The sequence below is a fragment of the Mustelus asterias genome, chromosome 20, assembly GCF_964213995.1.
Source record: "Mustelus asterias chromosome 20, sMusAst1.hap1.1, whole genome shotgun sequence".
Taxonomy (NCBI): Eukaryota; Metazoa; Chordata; class Chondrichthyes; order Carcharhiniformes; family Triakidae; genus Mustelus; species Mustelus asterias.
In genome coordinates this window covers 68,098,227-68,114,896 of record NC_135820.1, presented here as the reverse complement: position 1 = coordinate 68,114,896, position 16,670 = coordinate 68,098,227, and the positions used below count along the sequence as shown (strand labels likewise).

Below are 16,670 nucleotides of genomic sequence, written 5' to 3'. Positions count from 1 at the left end.
TCTTTTTGTGACACAGTGGTTCACTACTCAATCACTGACCTTCTCTGCTGCAACAGATCTTTCCTTTTGCACTTTTTCTCAGCTACCCTCTGCTTTTCATTTGTTTAAAACCTTTTGCATTTTTCTTACTTTTCTCAGTTCTGATGAAAGGTCATGAGCATTAACTCTGTTTCTTTCTCCTCAAATGCTGTCTGACCTGCTGGACGTTTCCAGCATTTGCTGTTTCTAATCCGAGACCACGGCTGGTGTTTTACCGCCTCGCCCGCCCTACTCGCAGAACGACATTCTCTGTTGGTCTCGGGCGGGATCTTACGAGCCTCGGGCAGGCGAAGCAGTAAAATTCTGGCACACCTTTCTTGCTGACCAAACAATGTGTTAGATGATTATTTAAAACATTAACACTAAATAAAATGATACACAACGTGATACAACTGCATGTTTCTTTTAACATTCACATTCACACACTTTAATATCATGAAAATTTATTCAGACATGGCTTATGTGTATTTAATGTACAACTTTTACAGAATGCTTTCTTACAACATCTGTTTCCAAACAGCGGAATAGCAAGATACAGTAACAAATCGCCAAAGACATTTTAAATAGAAATCTTTATTTACAACATTAACATCAAGAGGCAAATAAATCAATAAAAGCAATATCTGCTAACAACCTTATCTTTTTTAATTATTTTGTGTTTTTTAAACAAATTTTCTATCATACTTGCTTTGCATGAAATGTAACATTGGGATACAAATAGCGGTATTAGCTATCTTTAGACTGAGCTAAATTAAATCCTCACTACTTTTCCAATACTGTAGGTCTCCTCCAGTTGGCCTTTCAAATATTGCTTTTACAGCATGATAAAATTATTTTATTATTTTAAGTTTTTTTTTAAACCGGTGTCTACCACCAACAGAACTTGATACATAAAATTAAAAACACAAAAATTAGATTGAGGCTAATGGGAAAAATAGAAAGAAAAAAGTGACTCATTATAATACCTGCATTGAATTATTCCTTATTTAAATAATAAATAGTTTGCTCCACTGGGTAAACCTATACATTAACCATATTAATGTACAATTTGGTGTTATCAGTAAGGAAAGAGCTTGAATATACATGATCTCAGATTTCTATAGTTGTAAGCAATCTAAGAATAAAAAAACAAATTTTAAAAAAAATCTATGGTCTAATCTCACACATTTTACCTAGAAATCCCAAACTCCAAGAGCACCCAGTTCAGATCGCACATAATTATTATACAGGAATTCAAAACAATCATTTTCTGCATTAAAATATAATTCCATTTTATTCACAGTGCTCTGAACTCATTTGTGATGTGAAGCATTATTAGGCAAAATGATCACTTACAGTCAGGGAAGCGGGTAGTGGGGGAGGTGGGGCTAATAGGAAAATCTGGAGATTGGAGATGCAGCCCAGCCCTTTTAGTTTCCAAATCCATTGTGGACATTAGTACTGTCAGTGTTCAGACTCAAAGAATGACGCCAATTCACAAACACTCCAGAGTCGCATAAAATTTTCATTAAAATATATGCCAGTTCCATGAAGTAAGCCTTCCTTCCTTCTAGAAGGTAACTGACTCCATGGTGGCGTATTGTTCAACAGGCACTGGATGCCTTGGGTACCTGATCCATGCAACTATTACTCATCTGCAATCTGCCTCATCAGGATACTTGCTCCTAGTTGGCTTCTAGCCAACCTTGCTCCAATATTTCGGATATCCACTTATAGACGAACTCCAGGAGGATCAGGAGTAAGAATGAGAGTCACTTTCTTCCTCCCCAACTCAGAGCCATTGAGGACAACTGCAATGTGCCTTTCTTCCCCTCAGCCCCCTCCTATCTGATAAAGGTTAAACTCAGGAGCCCTTCTGGTTGGCATGTTTCACTTATTCCCTAGATGAACCTGCTGAGGACTCTAAAGTTCTGCTAATTTCTGGAGCAAAGCAGACATTACATTTCATGAGCAAATGAGAATACCGATAGCTTGCACTCTTGGAAACATGGGCATTTTCCACTCTGAAGCCACAAACAGGTGCTCTAATAGGAGTTTGTGCACTGATCTTTTGTAAAAATTGCTCACCTTAAGAAAAAAGGGATCAAGTTGAGACAATCGGCAGTTAATTCGAGTTTGTCCCATTCCTAAATAGCTCTGTACAAAAACCCTTTATTAGAACTATCCATTGCAATATTTTTCTTTTAAAGTCAGCTTGTAGTAATAAGCTGTAGAAACTTATATCAAATGCAAGTATCTCATACAGGTTCTAAAAAAGTCCTTTTTTTTTTAAATCATGGAAAAACCAACTCATTTTTGTAACGTGGGAACTCATCTAATTAATAATCTTCCCTGCTGTGATGCAAGCAATTTAACTTGTGCCATGCACCATGATCCAGTACAAAAGGAACAAATTCTCCAATCAGACAGGTAGTTCTGCAATTCACCTTCCTGTTGAGAATGAAATACCCATATCGCTCCAGGTACCAGGTCACCAGCTGTAACCGGGCATTCTTTGCCAGTGAGGAATGTTCAAACAGTGGGCTGCGGTTTGAAACAGGGAATAAATTCTGCTTAATGGTCACAACATTCAGTATAGGGAACATGGGGAGATCAGCTATATTATTATGCCTAGATTTAACAGAGGAAGCAAAGTGGAAATGGTAAATAATAGTGAATAAAATATGCACTTTAATTGGTTATATTCATAAGGACACTCTTCACTGAGTACAGGTATAGTATTTACTTCCCCCTCAGGATGCAGAAAAGAGCAACTAAATATAAATGAAACATATAGTTTTCTATATGGTTCTTCACACTAACGTCAGGTTACTGGGTTATCACCATGATCCCTTACACTATCAGGCTAATTTAATCATTTGTTTCTTTTTTTTTTGGTTAGTTTCGACCTCTATATGGATGAGCTGCAAACCTGAATGCTTTCATCACTTAGCAACCAAAGTAACTGATGCCTCCCCCCCCCACCCCCACACCCCAGCCCACCCACAGTAAAAGGTTGCCCGTGTATACCACGATTAAGCTTTCAATCTTGAAAACATCCACTCTGAACTACCCACATATAAATAAGGCAAGTTTTCATTCCCCGCTCCAAAAAAAAATCTTTTTCATTTACTTCAAGAACGAGACTCTGTTTCCAACTGAGTGGAAACAACAGGCACTCAGCCATTTTTCTGCTTTCAACTTGGCCAGAGCAACAGCTGAACTGTAATGCCTCTGTTTTATGGATTACTCAGCTCCATCTATGCATGGTTGGCTTCAGACGGCCAAATTTTGTTTTGGCTCATTTGTACACCAGGGAGCACCAGTCAAAAGGCTGCCAAATGTCTGTCCTGTGTGCAAAATGCAGCAATTAATGACTGAAAGAAGTCTGCATCTACACGGTTTTCATTTAATTTTTTAAAAAAGCCTAAACATATTAAGAAGGGATTCTTCCAAAACTAAAACAAAATTCAGAATCTGTTACTTAAACCTCTCCTAATAAAGCAAAGCTTCTTTCAGTTTAAGAACAGCCAACATGCAGTCAGTAATACACTAAAATTAAATCAAACGTTTGCTTTGTTTCTTGTGGGGTTGGGACATCACCAAAAAAAAAAATCAGTCGATGTGGAATGTATCTGCTGCTGTTGACAGCAACTAGTTGTTTTCTTTTAAACTATGTTAAGTGATCAATATGATCAGACAAGGCCTCAGGCCTTTAGTTGCACAAAACATACCCATTTGCTTCAACTAAGGTAGGTTCAATTCAAGATAATATTCAAAAAAGCTGCCAAGAGCAGCAATTTTTTTTCTATTCCAATCACCCAGGATTTGCTTGCCTACAAATGCAAGTTACAATAACAAAGTTAACCAGGCTTGACATTGTCTTTATCTAAGGTAGTTCCAGTAACTTTGTACACATTGATTTAAAAAATAACGAGTCTACAGAGGCAGAAGTGCATTTGTGGCCCGACTCAAACTGCATTAGCAGCACAGAAACCTTGCACTTCAGTTGAATTGTTGCATAGATTTCTGTACCATCTGAACATTTGACTTCAGTCATCGGCGGCGGGGGGGGGGGGGGGGGGGAGGGAGAGGTGGGGAGAGAAGTCTCCACTTAAATTGCTATATTGTTTTGGGGGGGGAGGGGGAAGAAGTTCTCAGTGGCAGTAACTAATTTTGCATTAAAATGCTAGCCATGATTTTGTGTCATCTTGGGGTACACATTCTTTTTCACACAAAAAAATGCACCAGCAGACATGTCCAACCATGTGAAACACTATAAACTCCAGCAAATCAATGTTTGAGTAGAAAGAAATGTGAGCAGCAGCAAACAGGGGAAGTAGAAGGAAAAATAAACTCTCATTAACTAGAACAATCAGCATTTATGGAATAAAGACTACAAGCTAGCTTAGATGTGCAAAATGATTCCACTTCCCTGTGATGAGCATGTTACCTTTATGCTTCGTTGTCAGTCTAAAATCTATCGTTCAATTGGCTTCGCTCAACTACAGCCTTAATTTTATATTTCTAACAAACTTTGGAAAAGACACAGCAATCTAGAAATCTTTTTTGTTTCAACAAATCTGAACACACCCTGAAATCAGCGGCATTAACTGGTAGCAGTTACTTCCAGATCAATCGGAGCAGAATTTTCTTCCTTCTTTCCAAAACAAAAGTCCCAGTATATCATTGTCCACACAAAATCAAAAGCAATCAAAATTTAGTTTTACAGCTAAACATAAAAAATGTTATCCACTGAATTAAACGCCATCACGATGAATTGCATAATGCTCAGTCCTGTCACTCATTCATCAGGTCATCATAGACCTTGCACATTCGGAATCTCACAATCAATAATTTACACTCAAAGTAAGGAAATTAGGTAGAATATTATTCCTTTGGAGTACAACCATGTAATGTAAGCTGATGTTTGATGCAATATCACTTGAAACCTTGTCACCAGAGTCGAATCTCATCCTGAATGATGCAAATCCCATTCCATTCCCCCTATACTTGTCAAAGCAGTGGAAAGCCAAAGTTCTACCTTCACAAGGATCCTTACATCATCCATCACCAAACATAGACACTATGAGTTATTGCTCAGCAATTTACAGGCGACCCCTCTCTTCCTCTCACAGAGGTGAGGATGTCCAAGCAGCACTTGATGGGTAATTCTGTCTCAATATAAACTAAATTGAATACTTGTGAGAAATAAATCACTTTTCAAACTTTTGATCAGTTACTGTTTGACCAATTTAAGCTTTGATTTTCAGGTAAGATTGATGCAGTTGCGCTTTTCAGAAGCACCTCTTTTTATAGATATAATGATGGGGAGGGGGAGAAGAGAGAAAAATAAACTTTTTTAAAAGTTAAAAGCTAGATTGGCAGCACAGGATAAAATCTGGGTGATCAACATGGAAAAGTCTAAAGATCTTGCACATTTTTACAGATTGGCTCAGTTGTCAAGGTCTGGTGCAAACAGGACTGACAACCTGAACTGGTGCTAAAAGGCAAATGAACAGAAATAAGAATCTGTCAAATATTTAGCCTCACCAATGCTGTGCAAAAAAAAAATCAGAAAATGTGACCTATAAAAGTGTATATATAATATAATATTGTATTCATTATTTACAAGATATATTCACAGGAGCCAGCTTCCAGGAGTTTTATGCTGCAGTACCTTGCTTTTGAGCGAACAGCACACACCTTATATATTAACCCCATTCGAAATTTTATCTGCAATATTTTTAAATAAACAAAATTATTGCTTGGCATTGCATACGCAGATTTTAAAAGTTGGAGGTTGGTCATACAGTTACGTTCCACTGCAAAATACCAATGGGATATTTATCGCAAAGATGATTTGGAAAACAAAAACAAGAATTTGCTAATGTGCAGATATGGCTATACTGATCATGAAACACTGCAGCGATCCTAGACTACTTCAGCCCTCTCTAAAGTGCATTGACAAGCACACAGTCCTATGCTGACACTTAGCAGTCACCTTTTTCTTCCCCCAAAAGTTTGTAAATGTGACGATCACATTACAAGTGACATTTCACAATACTGCCAAAAAAAAAGAAAACAAGGCTCGGTACTGTATTAGAGTAAGATGCAAGATTTGGCAAGGGAAAAGGTAGCAACCAGATGACATTAAAGGACAATTAAAAACCAAAGCAAATCCTAAACGATTCGAGTTTTCGACCCAGCGGTGTACTGCTGCTAAGAGTCTTCTTTTTGATAAAACAAACACATCTAATAAAAACCGAGAAACCGTTCTCTTTTTGTTAAGAAATGTACAACTTAGCAGGCTGGCACAGTGGTTCTATTTGGGCTGCACCAATCCCCAGCTGCACACAAGGTGGTGCCATTTCCATCTGTGTAAGTGTCTTTTGTTGTATATTCTCACAGTGCATTGCTCTCAAAAGCCATGTGGACCCAAGTTAACCATTTTTGGATTGATGATCAGCCGTCCTGAGTTGTCAGCAATATTTCTGTTTCAGGGAAAGGAGAGAAAAGAAAGGGAATTAAGAACATTTTGAGAGTCTGACATTTACTCCAGTCTGATTCAATATAAAACCTTACAATTAAGTCAAACGGCTTACACAATCATTGTTTTTTATGCTCCAAGGGAGAGGTGACTGTGTTGGAGGACACAATGCACTTTGGATTTCATGACAGGATCAAGCTCTTCCAAGTCAGAGGCACAGAGCCTAGATTCTCCCATTTTGCCCCAATAACATGTTTCTACACTTACCTGCCCATGGCTTCTCCCCGTGCATTTTAATAAAAAACGTGAGTTGGCAAGCATAGAAATGAATTAACTGTGACAAACAATCTCATCAGAACACTGTTATACCACTGTAGCATTTCTATTTTCCATATCAGCCAGATTAGGTTGGAGAGGCTGGGCCTGCTCTTAGATCAAATGAGATTTGATAGAGGTGAACAAGATTATGAAAATTTTGGACAAGACAAGACAAAGAAACACTGTTCCAATTAGTTGCTGATACTGTAAGGGTTTGGACAAGCAATACGGGGATGAGGAGGACAACATTTTTATTCAGTTGTGTTGAAATTGGCTGTTGCCTTTTCCTACACCTTCTGAGGGTATTAATAGCAGAGTAGATAAGAAGAAACCATGGATACAGTATATTTGGATAACCAGAAGACATTCTTACATGGTGTCACACAAGAGGAGAGTTTATAGGATTCCGATTAATATGTTAGTTTGGATTGAGGATTGGTCAATTGGCAGCAAGCAGGAGTGAGAATAAACGGGTCATTTTCAGGATTGCGGGCACTAGTGGGATGCCATGACGATTGGACCTCAACTCTTTTACAATCTTTATCAATAACTTGGCTGCGGAGAATGCACAAATCGCCAAGATGAATACTAGATGGGAAAGTACGTTGCAAGGAGGATGCAAAGCAGCTGCAAAGGGATGCAGACTAAATGATGGGCAAGAAGGTGACAGATGGGTGTATAATATGGGAAAGTGTAAAATTATTCGCTCTGGTATGAAGAATGGAAACACGGCTTTTTTTAAACTTCTGATAGTCAGAAAAATTTGTGGGTCCACGTACATGAATTACAGATAAGTTAACATGGAGGTATAACAAGCAATTAGGAGGGCAAATGGTACTTTATTGCAAGGAAATTTTAAAAATCAGGAAGCCTTGTTGGAATTATATGGGGTTTTGGCGATACCACACCGAGAATACTACGTACAGTTTTATGCCATATTTGCGTTAGAGGGAGTGGACCAAAGTTTCACAAAATGAATTCCTGGAATGAGAGCTGTCTGATGAAGAGTGATTGATTAGAACAGGCCTGTGTTCTTTGGAGTTTAGAAAACAGAGAGGTGAAATGTATAAAATTCTTAGAGATCTTGATAAAGTGGATGTTAAGGGGCTATTCCCCCTGGCAGGAGATTTTAGAACTAGGGATCATATTCTCAAGATAAAGGACTGGCCACTTAGAAATGAGATGGGGATAAACCCGCTCAGAGGGTTGTGGACCTTTGAAACTCTCTAACACAGAGGGTTGCAGATGTTCCATCATTAAGAATCTCCAAGTCCGAGATCAAGAGAATTTTAGGCACTGAAGAAAAATCAAGGGGTAGGGAACAGGGTGGAAAATGAAGTTGAGGATCAGCCACTGAAGGCTCAAGAGGCCACGTGACCCACTCCTGCTTATGTTCTTGCATTACAACAGTGACCATGCTACTGCATTGGTTGTGAAGTGCTTTGGGACATTGCAAAATCATGAAAAACTTTAAAGTAGCACAAGTTTCTTGTTTACTTTAGCCCCACCTGTTCTGGACCCATGGTTGACATCCCTGATACAGACATTTGGGTCATGCCAATTTGCCCTGGCATCTGGCCCATACTGCTGCCACTGGCATTTACTGGCATGTTGGCGTTCATATTCATCAAACTGTTGTACGTGCTGGCATTTGTCTGCTGCCCAAATTGCTGTGGAGACTGCTGCGGAAATGTACTACAAATAAAAAGACAAATACAAAATCAATAAAATAAACCGTCATGCTCCTTTGTAATCTCAATCCGGGCACAGCATGCTATTCAAGGAATTGAAGTGTGCGTAACACAATAACAAAGGCCTTGCAACACTTCTGGTTTCATCTTTCCAAAATACAGGCCCTACCTCTTCCTATCACAACATCTTGCAATTTCGGAGGTGAGCCCAATAAGCTTGCACTAGTTACTTTTGCAACTTTTGATCACCTTCTGTGTAAAGAAATAATTACTGACATCAGTCCTTCACAGCTTGTTGCTTTGACATTTCTCATAAGTATTGTTCCAGCTTTATTGTCTCTACTCTATTAGCTATCAGGATATACAAATTACATTCAGCAACATTGCAATGTAATTTCTGCTTCACAGCGACTCTAAAGTTATAATATACGTTTCAAGCCAGGGGTTAATCCAACACCAAAGGTAAGCAGCATGAAACTCATAAGAAAGAGTAAACGTGTATAGCTTTGATTGCATGAAATGTTAATCCAGTGTGGGGTCAAACCAGTCTTAAAGAGAATCCCTTAGCTATGTGGATTTTAAAAAAATCTAATTGTCATAAATTTATACAACGACAATGCTGCCACCCATACACATAGAACACATGCACATTTAAAATTTGCCCTGTGAGAACAGTTCTGTAACAACATAGATATAGGCTGGCAGTTTAAACAATATACTATCTGGTTGGAACCAACGCTACAACACAAGGTTCCCTCTGATATCTTTTTTCAAGGTGGAAAAGACCTAATGGTTCTTCAGAGCTCATGAGAATGAACTAATACCAGCTCCATTATTACATACCTATTTCCACCCATGTTTCCTGTGGACCAGCCCTTCATGTCAGTGGTTGTTTGGTAGACAGAAGCTGCCTGAGGGTGCTGCATCATGGGATTCTGTGAAAGCCCCATTCTTGACATGAGTGCATTATGGGGGCTGGGAGCCCTGCCAAATGTTGGATCAGGTTGCTGATTCATTCCTGTACAGAGAAAGCTACAGTTAATCCACAACTAATGCAACTATTACAACCGCCAAAACAAATTGGGGCCAAATTTAAATAACTATTTTAATTTATCAACTCACTATTTATAAACACCCATTTGACAAGGATGTTTCATTGTAATTCTAGCATAAAATTGATAGATTTTTTTTTCCATGTTACCTCTTACTAGGGTAACATTCTCCAGGCAATGGTAGCTCTTTTGCATCTTGTCAACACGAAAACTCTTTTGCTTGCCATGACAATAAACGTCAACAGGCTAGTTAATAGGGGGTGGGGGGAGCCGGGATCACCACTGAGATGGATTCAGTTTTTCCCAAATGCCCACATAAGCACAATTTCCAGTATGTGATTGCTCAATAATGATTGGTAATGAGAGACAGGTGGATTTTTCTCTCTTGAATAGAGACGCTGAAGCTAGTTGCAATAGGGGCAGTGCAGTGGCACAATGGTTAGCACTGCTGCCTCACAACGCCAGGGACCCGAGTTCAATTCCAGTTTTGGGTGACTGTCTGTGTGGAGTTTGCACATTCCTCCTGTGTCCTCCAGGTGCTCCGGTTTCCTCCCACAGTCCAAAAATGTGTGAGTTAGCTGGATTAGCCATGGTAAATGTGTGGGGTTACAGGGATAGGGCAGGGCAGAGGGCCTGGGGTGAGATATGTTGTCAGAGACTTTGTGCAGACTTGATGAGTTGAATGGCCTCCTTCTGCACTGTCGGAACTGTATTCTATGACTCTATCTCATTTAATGGCCCGGCTGTTCAGTACGGCTAAAGATTCACCATTTGGTCTCTGTCAGGTCATGTGAAAATCAAGAGTACTTTGTCCATAATTTACCAACTATTTGAAGTATTTCACTCTAGGCATTCCTTAATGTCTTAATCAGGGATTAAATATTACAAAGTTTCAACAGTTGTTTACTGAAATATGGTCAACAAAATGCAGAGACACAAGCATAGTAACGGGGAAAAATGCATTGATAAAAAGTGAAGTTAAACTAATCAAACAATTGAAGGGATGTTAGAGAAGGAGAAATGAAAGCATTGTTGAAATAAATACACTTCAAGTCAAAAGAAATGTAAAATTATTCCTGAAATATCTATAGTGGTAAATCGGTAGAAGATTTATAAAAATTAGCAAAGAGAATGTTTTAGAACAATAAATGTGTCAGCTGTCAATAGATAATGATTTTTTGAAATCAGATTCGAAATTTTTCCATTGAAATTAAGCACAGGAGCTGGGACAGCAGCAAAGTTTAGAAACTGTTTAAGGATAAGGGATACAAAATAACTTCACCAACAGCTTGCACTTGTATAGTGTTTTTAACACAGTGAAATGTTGCAAGGTACTTCACCACATTATCAGGCAAATCTGATACTAACACAGATTGAAAACTTGATCAGAGGTAAGTTTTAAAGAGCGACTTTAAAAAAGGCCAGTAGAGAGAGACATAAAAAAGGGGCGGCATGGACAAGTTGGGCCAAAGGGCCTGTTTCCATGCTCTAAACCTCTATGACTCTATGACTATGTGGATTCTAAATCTTAGAGCCATAAGACCATGAAAAATAGGAATAGGAGTAGGCCGTTCGGTCCCTTGAGCCTGCTCCGCCATTCAACAGGATCATGGCTGATCTGACATGTGTCACGTCCACTTTCCTGCCCTTTCCCCGTAACCCCTGATTCCCTTATTGATCAAAAATCTATCTCAGCCCTAAATATTCACAAGGACTCTGTGGCAGGGTGTTCCAAAGACTCACAAGCCTAAACAATTGAAGGCACAGTCACTAATAGAGCTGGGAAAATCAAGTACGTGTGAGGTGTCAGTTTTGGAGGAGTACCAACAACTTGGAAACTTGTAGGGCTGGAGGAGGTTGCAGAGATAGGGGAGGGTGAGGCTATGGGGGAAATTTGAACACAAGGCTGAGAATTTTACATTGGCTTCTGCTTTGCCAATACTTCAATGTAGTTCAGTTAGCACAGGGGTGCTGGAGGGGACGGGACTTGCTCTGAGTTAGGATTTGGATTTACACAGGATGGTTGGCTCATGGCCAGCCAGAGAACACTGGAATTGTTGAGTTTGGAAGTAACGAAGGAATGGAGGGGGGTTTCAGTAGTAGGTGGACTTCAAATATGCAATTATCAGTGAACGGTGTGAATGACTGAATTTGACAACCAGACTCCAACCATCTGTTTTCCCACATTTTCATCATTCCATGGATAGTCTGATACCAGAATGTCCAACATTAAGCTGTAAAACACAGTCAGACATATTTATGGGGAGCTGGGGGGGGAACAAGGAGGATAAATGACAAAAGTTTTTGAGATAAAGTATAACTGAAAGGTAAAACAAATGAAAAGACTTTGCTATCTTCAATTACATACCATAACTTGGATGGTAGGTGAATTGCTGTGGTGATGCTGGGGTTATCTGAGGCCCTCCCAATGCACCTTCCATGCCAGTGGGAGCGGTTACATTGGGTGGAGGGCTGAAGCCTTGCTGCTGCTGCTGTCGCATAATCATGGCCCGTTGCACCATCTGCCTATGGCGTTGACTCAGGAGCTCTCGATGTCGCTGGGCCATTATCTGTGCATTGAAAAAAAAACCCTACAAATTAGTGCCAAAGGCACAAACAGCTCACAATAACCTACAGATCTTGTCAACAGGATTTGAATGTGATCAATATTTGTTTAAAGTTATATGATCGATTGAGCATTGAATGATTGCCCTTTGTGAAAGAAGCATGTGATCATCATAGAACTGGCCCAAAATTAGCTCCAAGGATAGTTCAGACGGTCTCTAGGACAGTCCTGATCAGCTTCTTCCTGGTACAATGATAATGTGAATAATGTGAACTAATGCACTTGTCCAGATATATATAATTTTTTTTTTTTTTAAGTGTCTGCGCAGCATGAGTTCTCCCAAGCCTGGACTAAAAGAATTAGCTGCTTCATTTCCTGCACATGGTGGTACCATTATACTTCAGTAATTGCAGCAATCTTTCTCATCTTTCCATCATTCTCATATTCCCTGCTTAACAATAATATCCAGTTACTGCAAATTACACTTTTTTGATCCAAAACTATTCTTGGTCTTCATGACAAGCCAGAGAACAGAAGTCCATAATAGGGTTGCAGCAATTACTTAGGGTAGGTTAGAAGCAAATTACACTTTTTTGATCCAAAACTATTCTTGGTCTTCATGACAAGCCAGAGAACAGAAGTCCATAATAGGGTTGCAGCAATTACTTAGGGTAGGTTAGAAGCAATGTTCACTGTAGGCTGCATGGCTGTTCAGCAACCCGAAAGTCCCTGTTCAGTTTGCACATAAATCAGCCCCTTAAATTACCGCACATAGGTGGCTATGCAAAACAATTAAAAGCACCCACGCGTGTAAATAAGCGCACTCTGAAAAATAAACTAGAGGGAGCTTTGGTTAGAAGCATATTCAGCAGATTCATTATATCACAGCCTCATCAAATAAAGCATATATATTACATGCTCTCAACTTTAGAAAAGCTATTCCCACTTCACAGGAACTGTCATTCACACACCCCATACAACTTAAGAAATTGGCCTACGGAGGGAGACCACTTATTTTACACATCAAGCACATATGAATATTTTTTAAATAAAGGATGAAAACACTGGCCACACACCTGTGCCACCATTTGCTGCGGTAAGCCTTGTCGGAGAGCTGGATTGACTGCATTAGGATTTTCTAGCTTTACTCCAAGGGACGGACGGTTTGGATTCATAAGCTACAAAACACAAATTTCAAATGTCTTTATAAATCTGATTCAAATATAAAAAGCATCCCACATCAATGTAGCATAAGTCTCTTATGTCCCTTACATTTTCTACGCAGTAGGAAAAGCCATAATTTATAACAAGATTGATTGGTGACATGATTAACTGAGCTCAGCTCAATCATCAAGAGCAGGAAATGTCACAGTATTCAACTGTAGGAATGCTATTCAAAGTGACCGGGTAGCTTAAAATCAAGAAAGCAAACAGTAGATTTTGCTTCATAAGGAGATATAGGTTTTCACTCCCTAACTCTGTCTAATCGCACAAGTCATAACAACTACAGGGGAAGAGAATGCTTATGGAATTATGGGCACAAAACTGTGTCCTGCTATTCAGTTGCAGAGAACACGATAAATCTAATGTTTTAAGGACATTGATTTTAATGAACCTATTGAAATCCACCAATGCCAGCAAACAACAGGGCCTCACAATAACATCCAGGTTTGAGAGAGAGAACCGTACCAGTAGTGGAGAAAAATCACACTACTGTAACTGGCTGTGAAGATTGCAGTTCTCTGTATATTTACTCTGGCATTATTTGCTCCTTGCATCAGACTTCTGACTCTGTCATTGACTGGATGCAGGCATGGAGAACGCCGCAGTGTGGGCACACAACCCCTATATTTCCTCTCCCTGATCATAAGTTACTAAATATTTAAATATCTTCTGAACAGGTCATGTTAAAAATGTTCACAGGCAAGATACTTCACACTGAAATCCCTATTTCTGCAGTTCTCCACTTGTTTACCCCAGTCCAACGCTGGCATCTCCACGTCATATTCTCCATTTGGCCATTGAAGGCCAAATGAAGAACTGCAGAAATAGGGGTTTCAATTTCAAAATAAGCGTCACCACTTCAGATTCCAGAAGAATGTAAAGGCATTAAAGAGAGTACAGAAAAGATTCACAAGCATGGTTCCAGCGATGAGGATCTCCAGTTACCTAGATCAATGGTTTCCAACCTGTTATATGTCATGGCACACCAATAAACTATTTAAAATGTTGACGCACACCACCTATTCCCTCTGAACTGCCCTCCAGCAAAAGGGTTTTCTAGGGTGATTTTCAGCTTGCGTTCGCTATCGGAGAAAACAGCAACGCAGTCGGAAAATCTGGAGAGAATCGGGAAACGCGGGTTTCCATGTTCTACTGTGTATATGTGGATACCTAAAATCTTTTGCCATCTGCTGGTCTGGATCATGTTTTTTTTGCTTAGACAGAAATGCCATTCATGCTCACTCTGGCCAAATGCTTTGGTACTTTACTACAACCATTACCACTCCCTTTGTCTTTACTTCCATGAAATCTTTGCCCTTTAAGCTCTTGCACCCCATTTCAGGCCTCCCTATTATTCTTCCTCCTCTTCTCAGCTTTCAATGGTTTGAAACCATTACATTTCTATCTACCGTCAGTTTTGAAGAGTCATATTAGACTCGAAAGGTCTGTTTCAATCTCCACAGATGCTACTGGAGCTGTTGAATATTTCTAGCACTTTCTGCTTTTTCCAGCAGTTATAATTATTTTGTTTTTATTTTAGCTACTACCACTTGAGATCTTTCCTGATCACACCCCTCACCAACCCCTTTCAATCGCTCTCCCAATATCTATCTGAAGGTTCGCTGGAGATGCCTAGAAGTTGTCCACAGTTCACTAATCCAATATACCCAGCCCAATAATATTCAGCCTTAGGCCTACCTGTTCTGGTGCAGATTCAGATCACCAGCATGCAAGTTCTAACCCACTTCCTTCATCCACATGATCAAGAATTAAACTTGAGGTCTAAATGAAAACACATGTTCAACATGGACAATGCAATACATAACTGCTCTTACCTGCTGTGGGCCTTGTAACCTCTGCTGAAGTTGTAATCTAAGTTGTTTGGGAGCAGAAGCATTCATCATGCGATGCCGGGCAAAGTTTGCTCTTGCATGAATGTTGGCAAGGGGAAAGCTGCCTTGTTGACCCATTTGATTCATCATGGGGTTAAAGCCAGGTTGCTGGCCCTGCATGGAAGGATAACATCCCTGTACTGGACCAGGCTGGGATGGAAATGGTTGACCATATGTAGTTTTTTGTTCCAACATCATGGTTGCATCCTGCCCCGAGAACAGTTCTGAGTGTGCCTCAAGAGGTTGAGCCTAAGCAGCAAAAATAATAAGGACTAATCTGATTCATTCTGTAAAACTTTAACTGAAGCCGACAGTATCCAAATTTTTCATCTCCATTATCTTTAACAAATTCCACAGAACCATAGAACCCCTGCAGATCAGAAGGAGGCCATTCAGCCCATCAAGTCTGCACCTCACTCTGAAAGAGCATCCCACCCAAAGCTACCACGATCTTGCAACTGAAAGCAAGTTTGATGAGCCTGATTTTTAAATATACTTCGCTATGGCACTAATATTATCAAATTTAAGTGTATAGACATACTCATACTTGCTCTTGACAACCTGCCAAAGAACATCCGGGAAGTAATTGGAAGTTTTTTTTTTAATGAGGAACTGCGGCAACAAATTGTATACCATTTAGATTTATCAACTCAAATGTGCATGCATTGTAATTGAGAAGCTGGATGCATATCCCAAGTAATCAGACTGGAGGTATCCTTCAAATACTTATGAGATATAATTTTAAGCTTTAATATTTAAAACCTTAAGGACATTTAAACGAGAAGCAGTCAAGAAGGCCAATCAGCATTACCACTGTACATCATCCTTTAGATCCTTTTAGGAAATTAATGCTTTTGCTATTCCTACATCACTCCCCATCAACCCAGAAATTTGGCCATTGAACTTCAGTGAAATTATCTAGAAAGGAACTGTTACACTGATAAAATGGGATTACTTAATTTCCTTACTTAAACTCCCACCATCAGCTCTACTTTTCTGCCAATACCTGTTTGTATAACTCACGACACAGACACAGGGCCAACAGGCCAAGTCTACAAAGAACAGAGCAGCAGCCAAATTGAAATTGGTACCAAGACAACATTAAGCCTGAAGAAGTGGGGAGAAGATGTAGGAAATGCAAAATGCAGTTGAAGCAAGGAATACCTGTGTTTAGGTTATGATCTATGTTGCCAGACAATGAACATAGGAAGAAGCAATTGCACAAGGAACCTTGAACTACTTGCTAATTTGTTTTAACAATTTATCTCTTTCTGTGCACATGCACAGTAAATAAATATCCTCCACAGAGTTCTCTCTGTAAATTAACAGTGCCATACTGGTGCATTGTGCTATCAAAGTGCTTTATTGAGACTGCTTTACACTGTTGGTGCAACCTGCACCATCAGTGTAAAGTCATGA

General features: G+C 39.5%; 1 protein-coding gene across 8 annotated transcripts in view; it reads right to left on the bottom strand.

Moving 5' to 3' along the window:
* Nucleotides 1–452: 452 nt before the first annotated feature.
* The window catches only part of LOC144508603 (nuclear receptor coactivator 3-like), a 210,978-nt gene continuing 194,760 nt past the window's right edge, over nucleotides 453–16,670 (bottom strand). For all 8 annotated transcript variants that reach the window (XM_078236776.1, XM_078236774.1, XM_078236780.1 and 5 more), the window contains 6 exons: nucleotides 15,195–15,500; nucleotides 13,212–13,313; nucleotides 11,938–12,139; nucleotides 9,361–9,535; nucleotides 8,335–8,521; nucleotides 453–6,512 (listed from right to left, as the gene is read on the bottom strand). In XM_078236776.1, coding sequence (XP_078092902.1) covers nucleotides 6,501–6,512; nucleotides 8,335–8,521; nucleotides 9,361–9,535; nucleotides 11,938–12,139; nucleotides 13,212–13,313; nucleotides 15,195–15,500 — 984 coding nt within the window. In that variant the 3' untranslated portion in view covers nucleotides 453–6,500. The remainder of the gene's footprint in view (nucleotides 6,513–8,334; nucleotides 8,522–9,360; nucleotides 9,536–11,937; nucleotides 12,140–13,211; nucleotides 13,314–15,194; nucleotides 15,501–16,670) is intronic.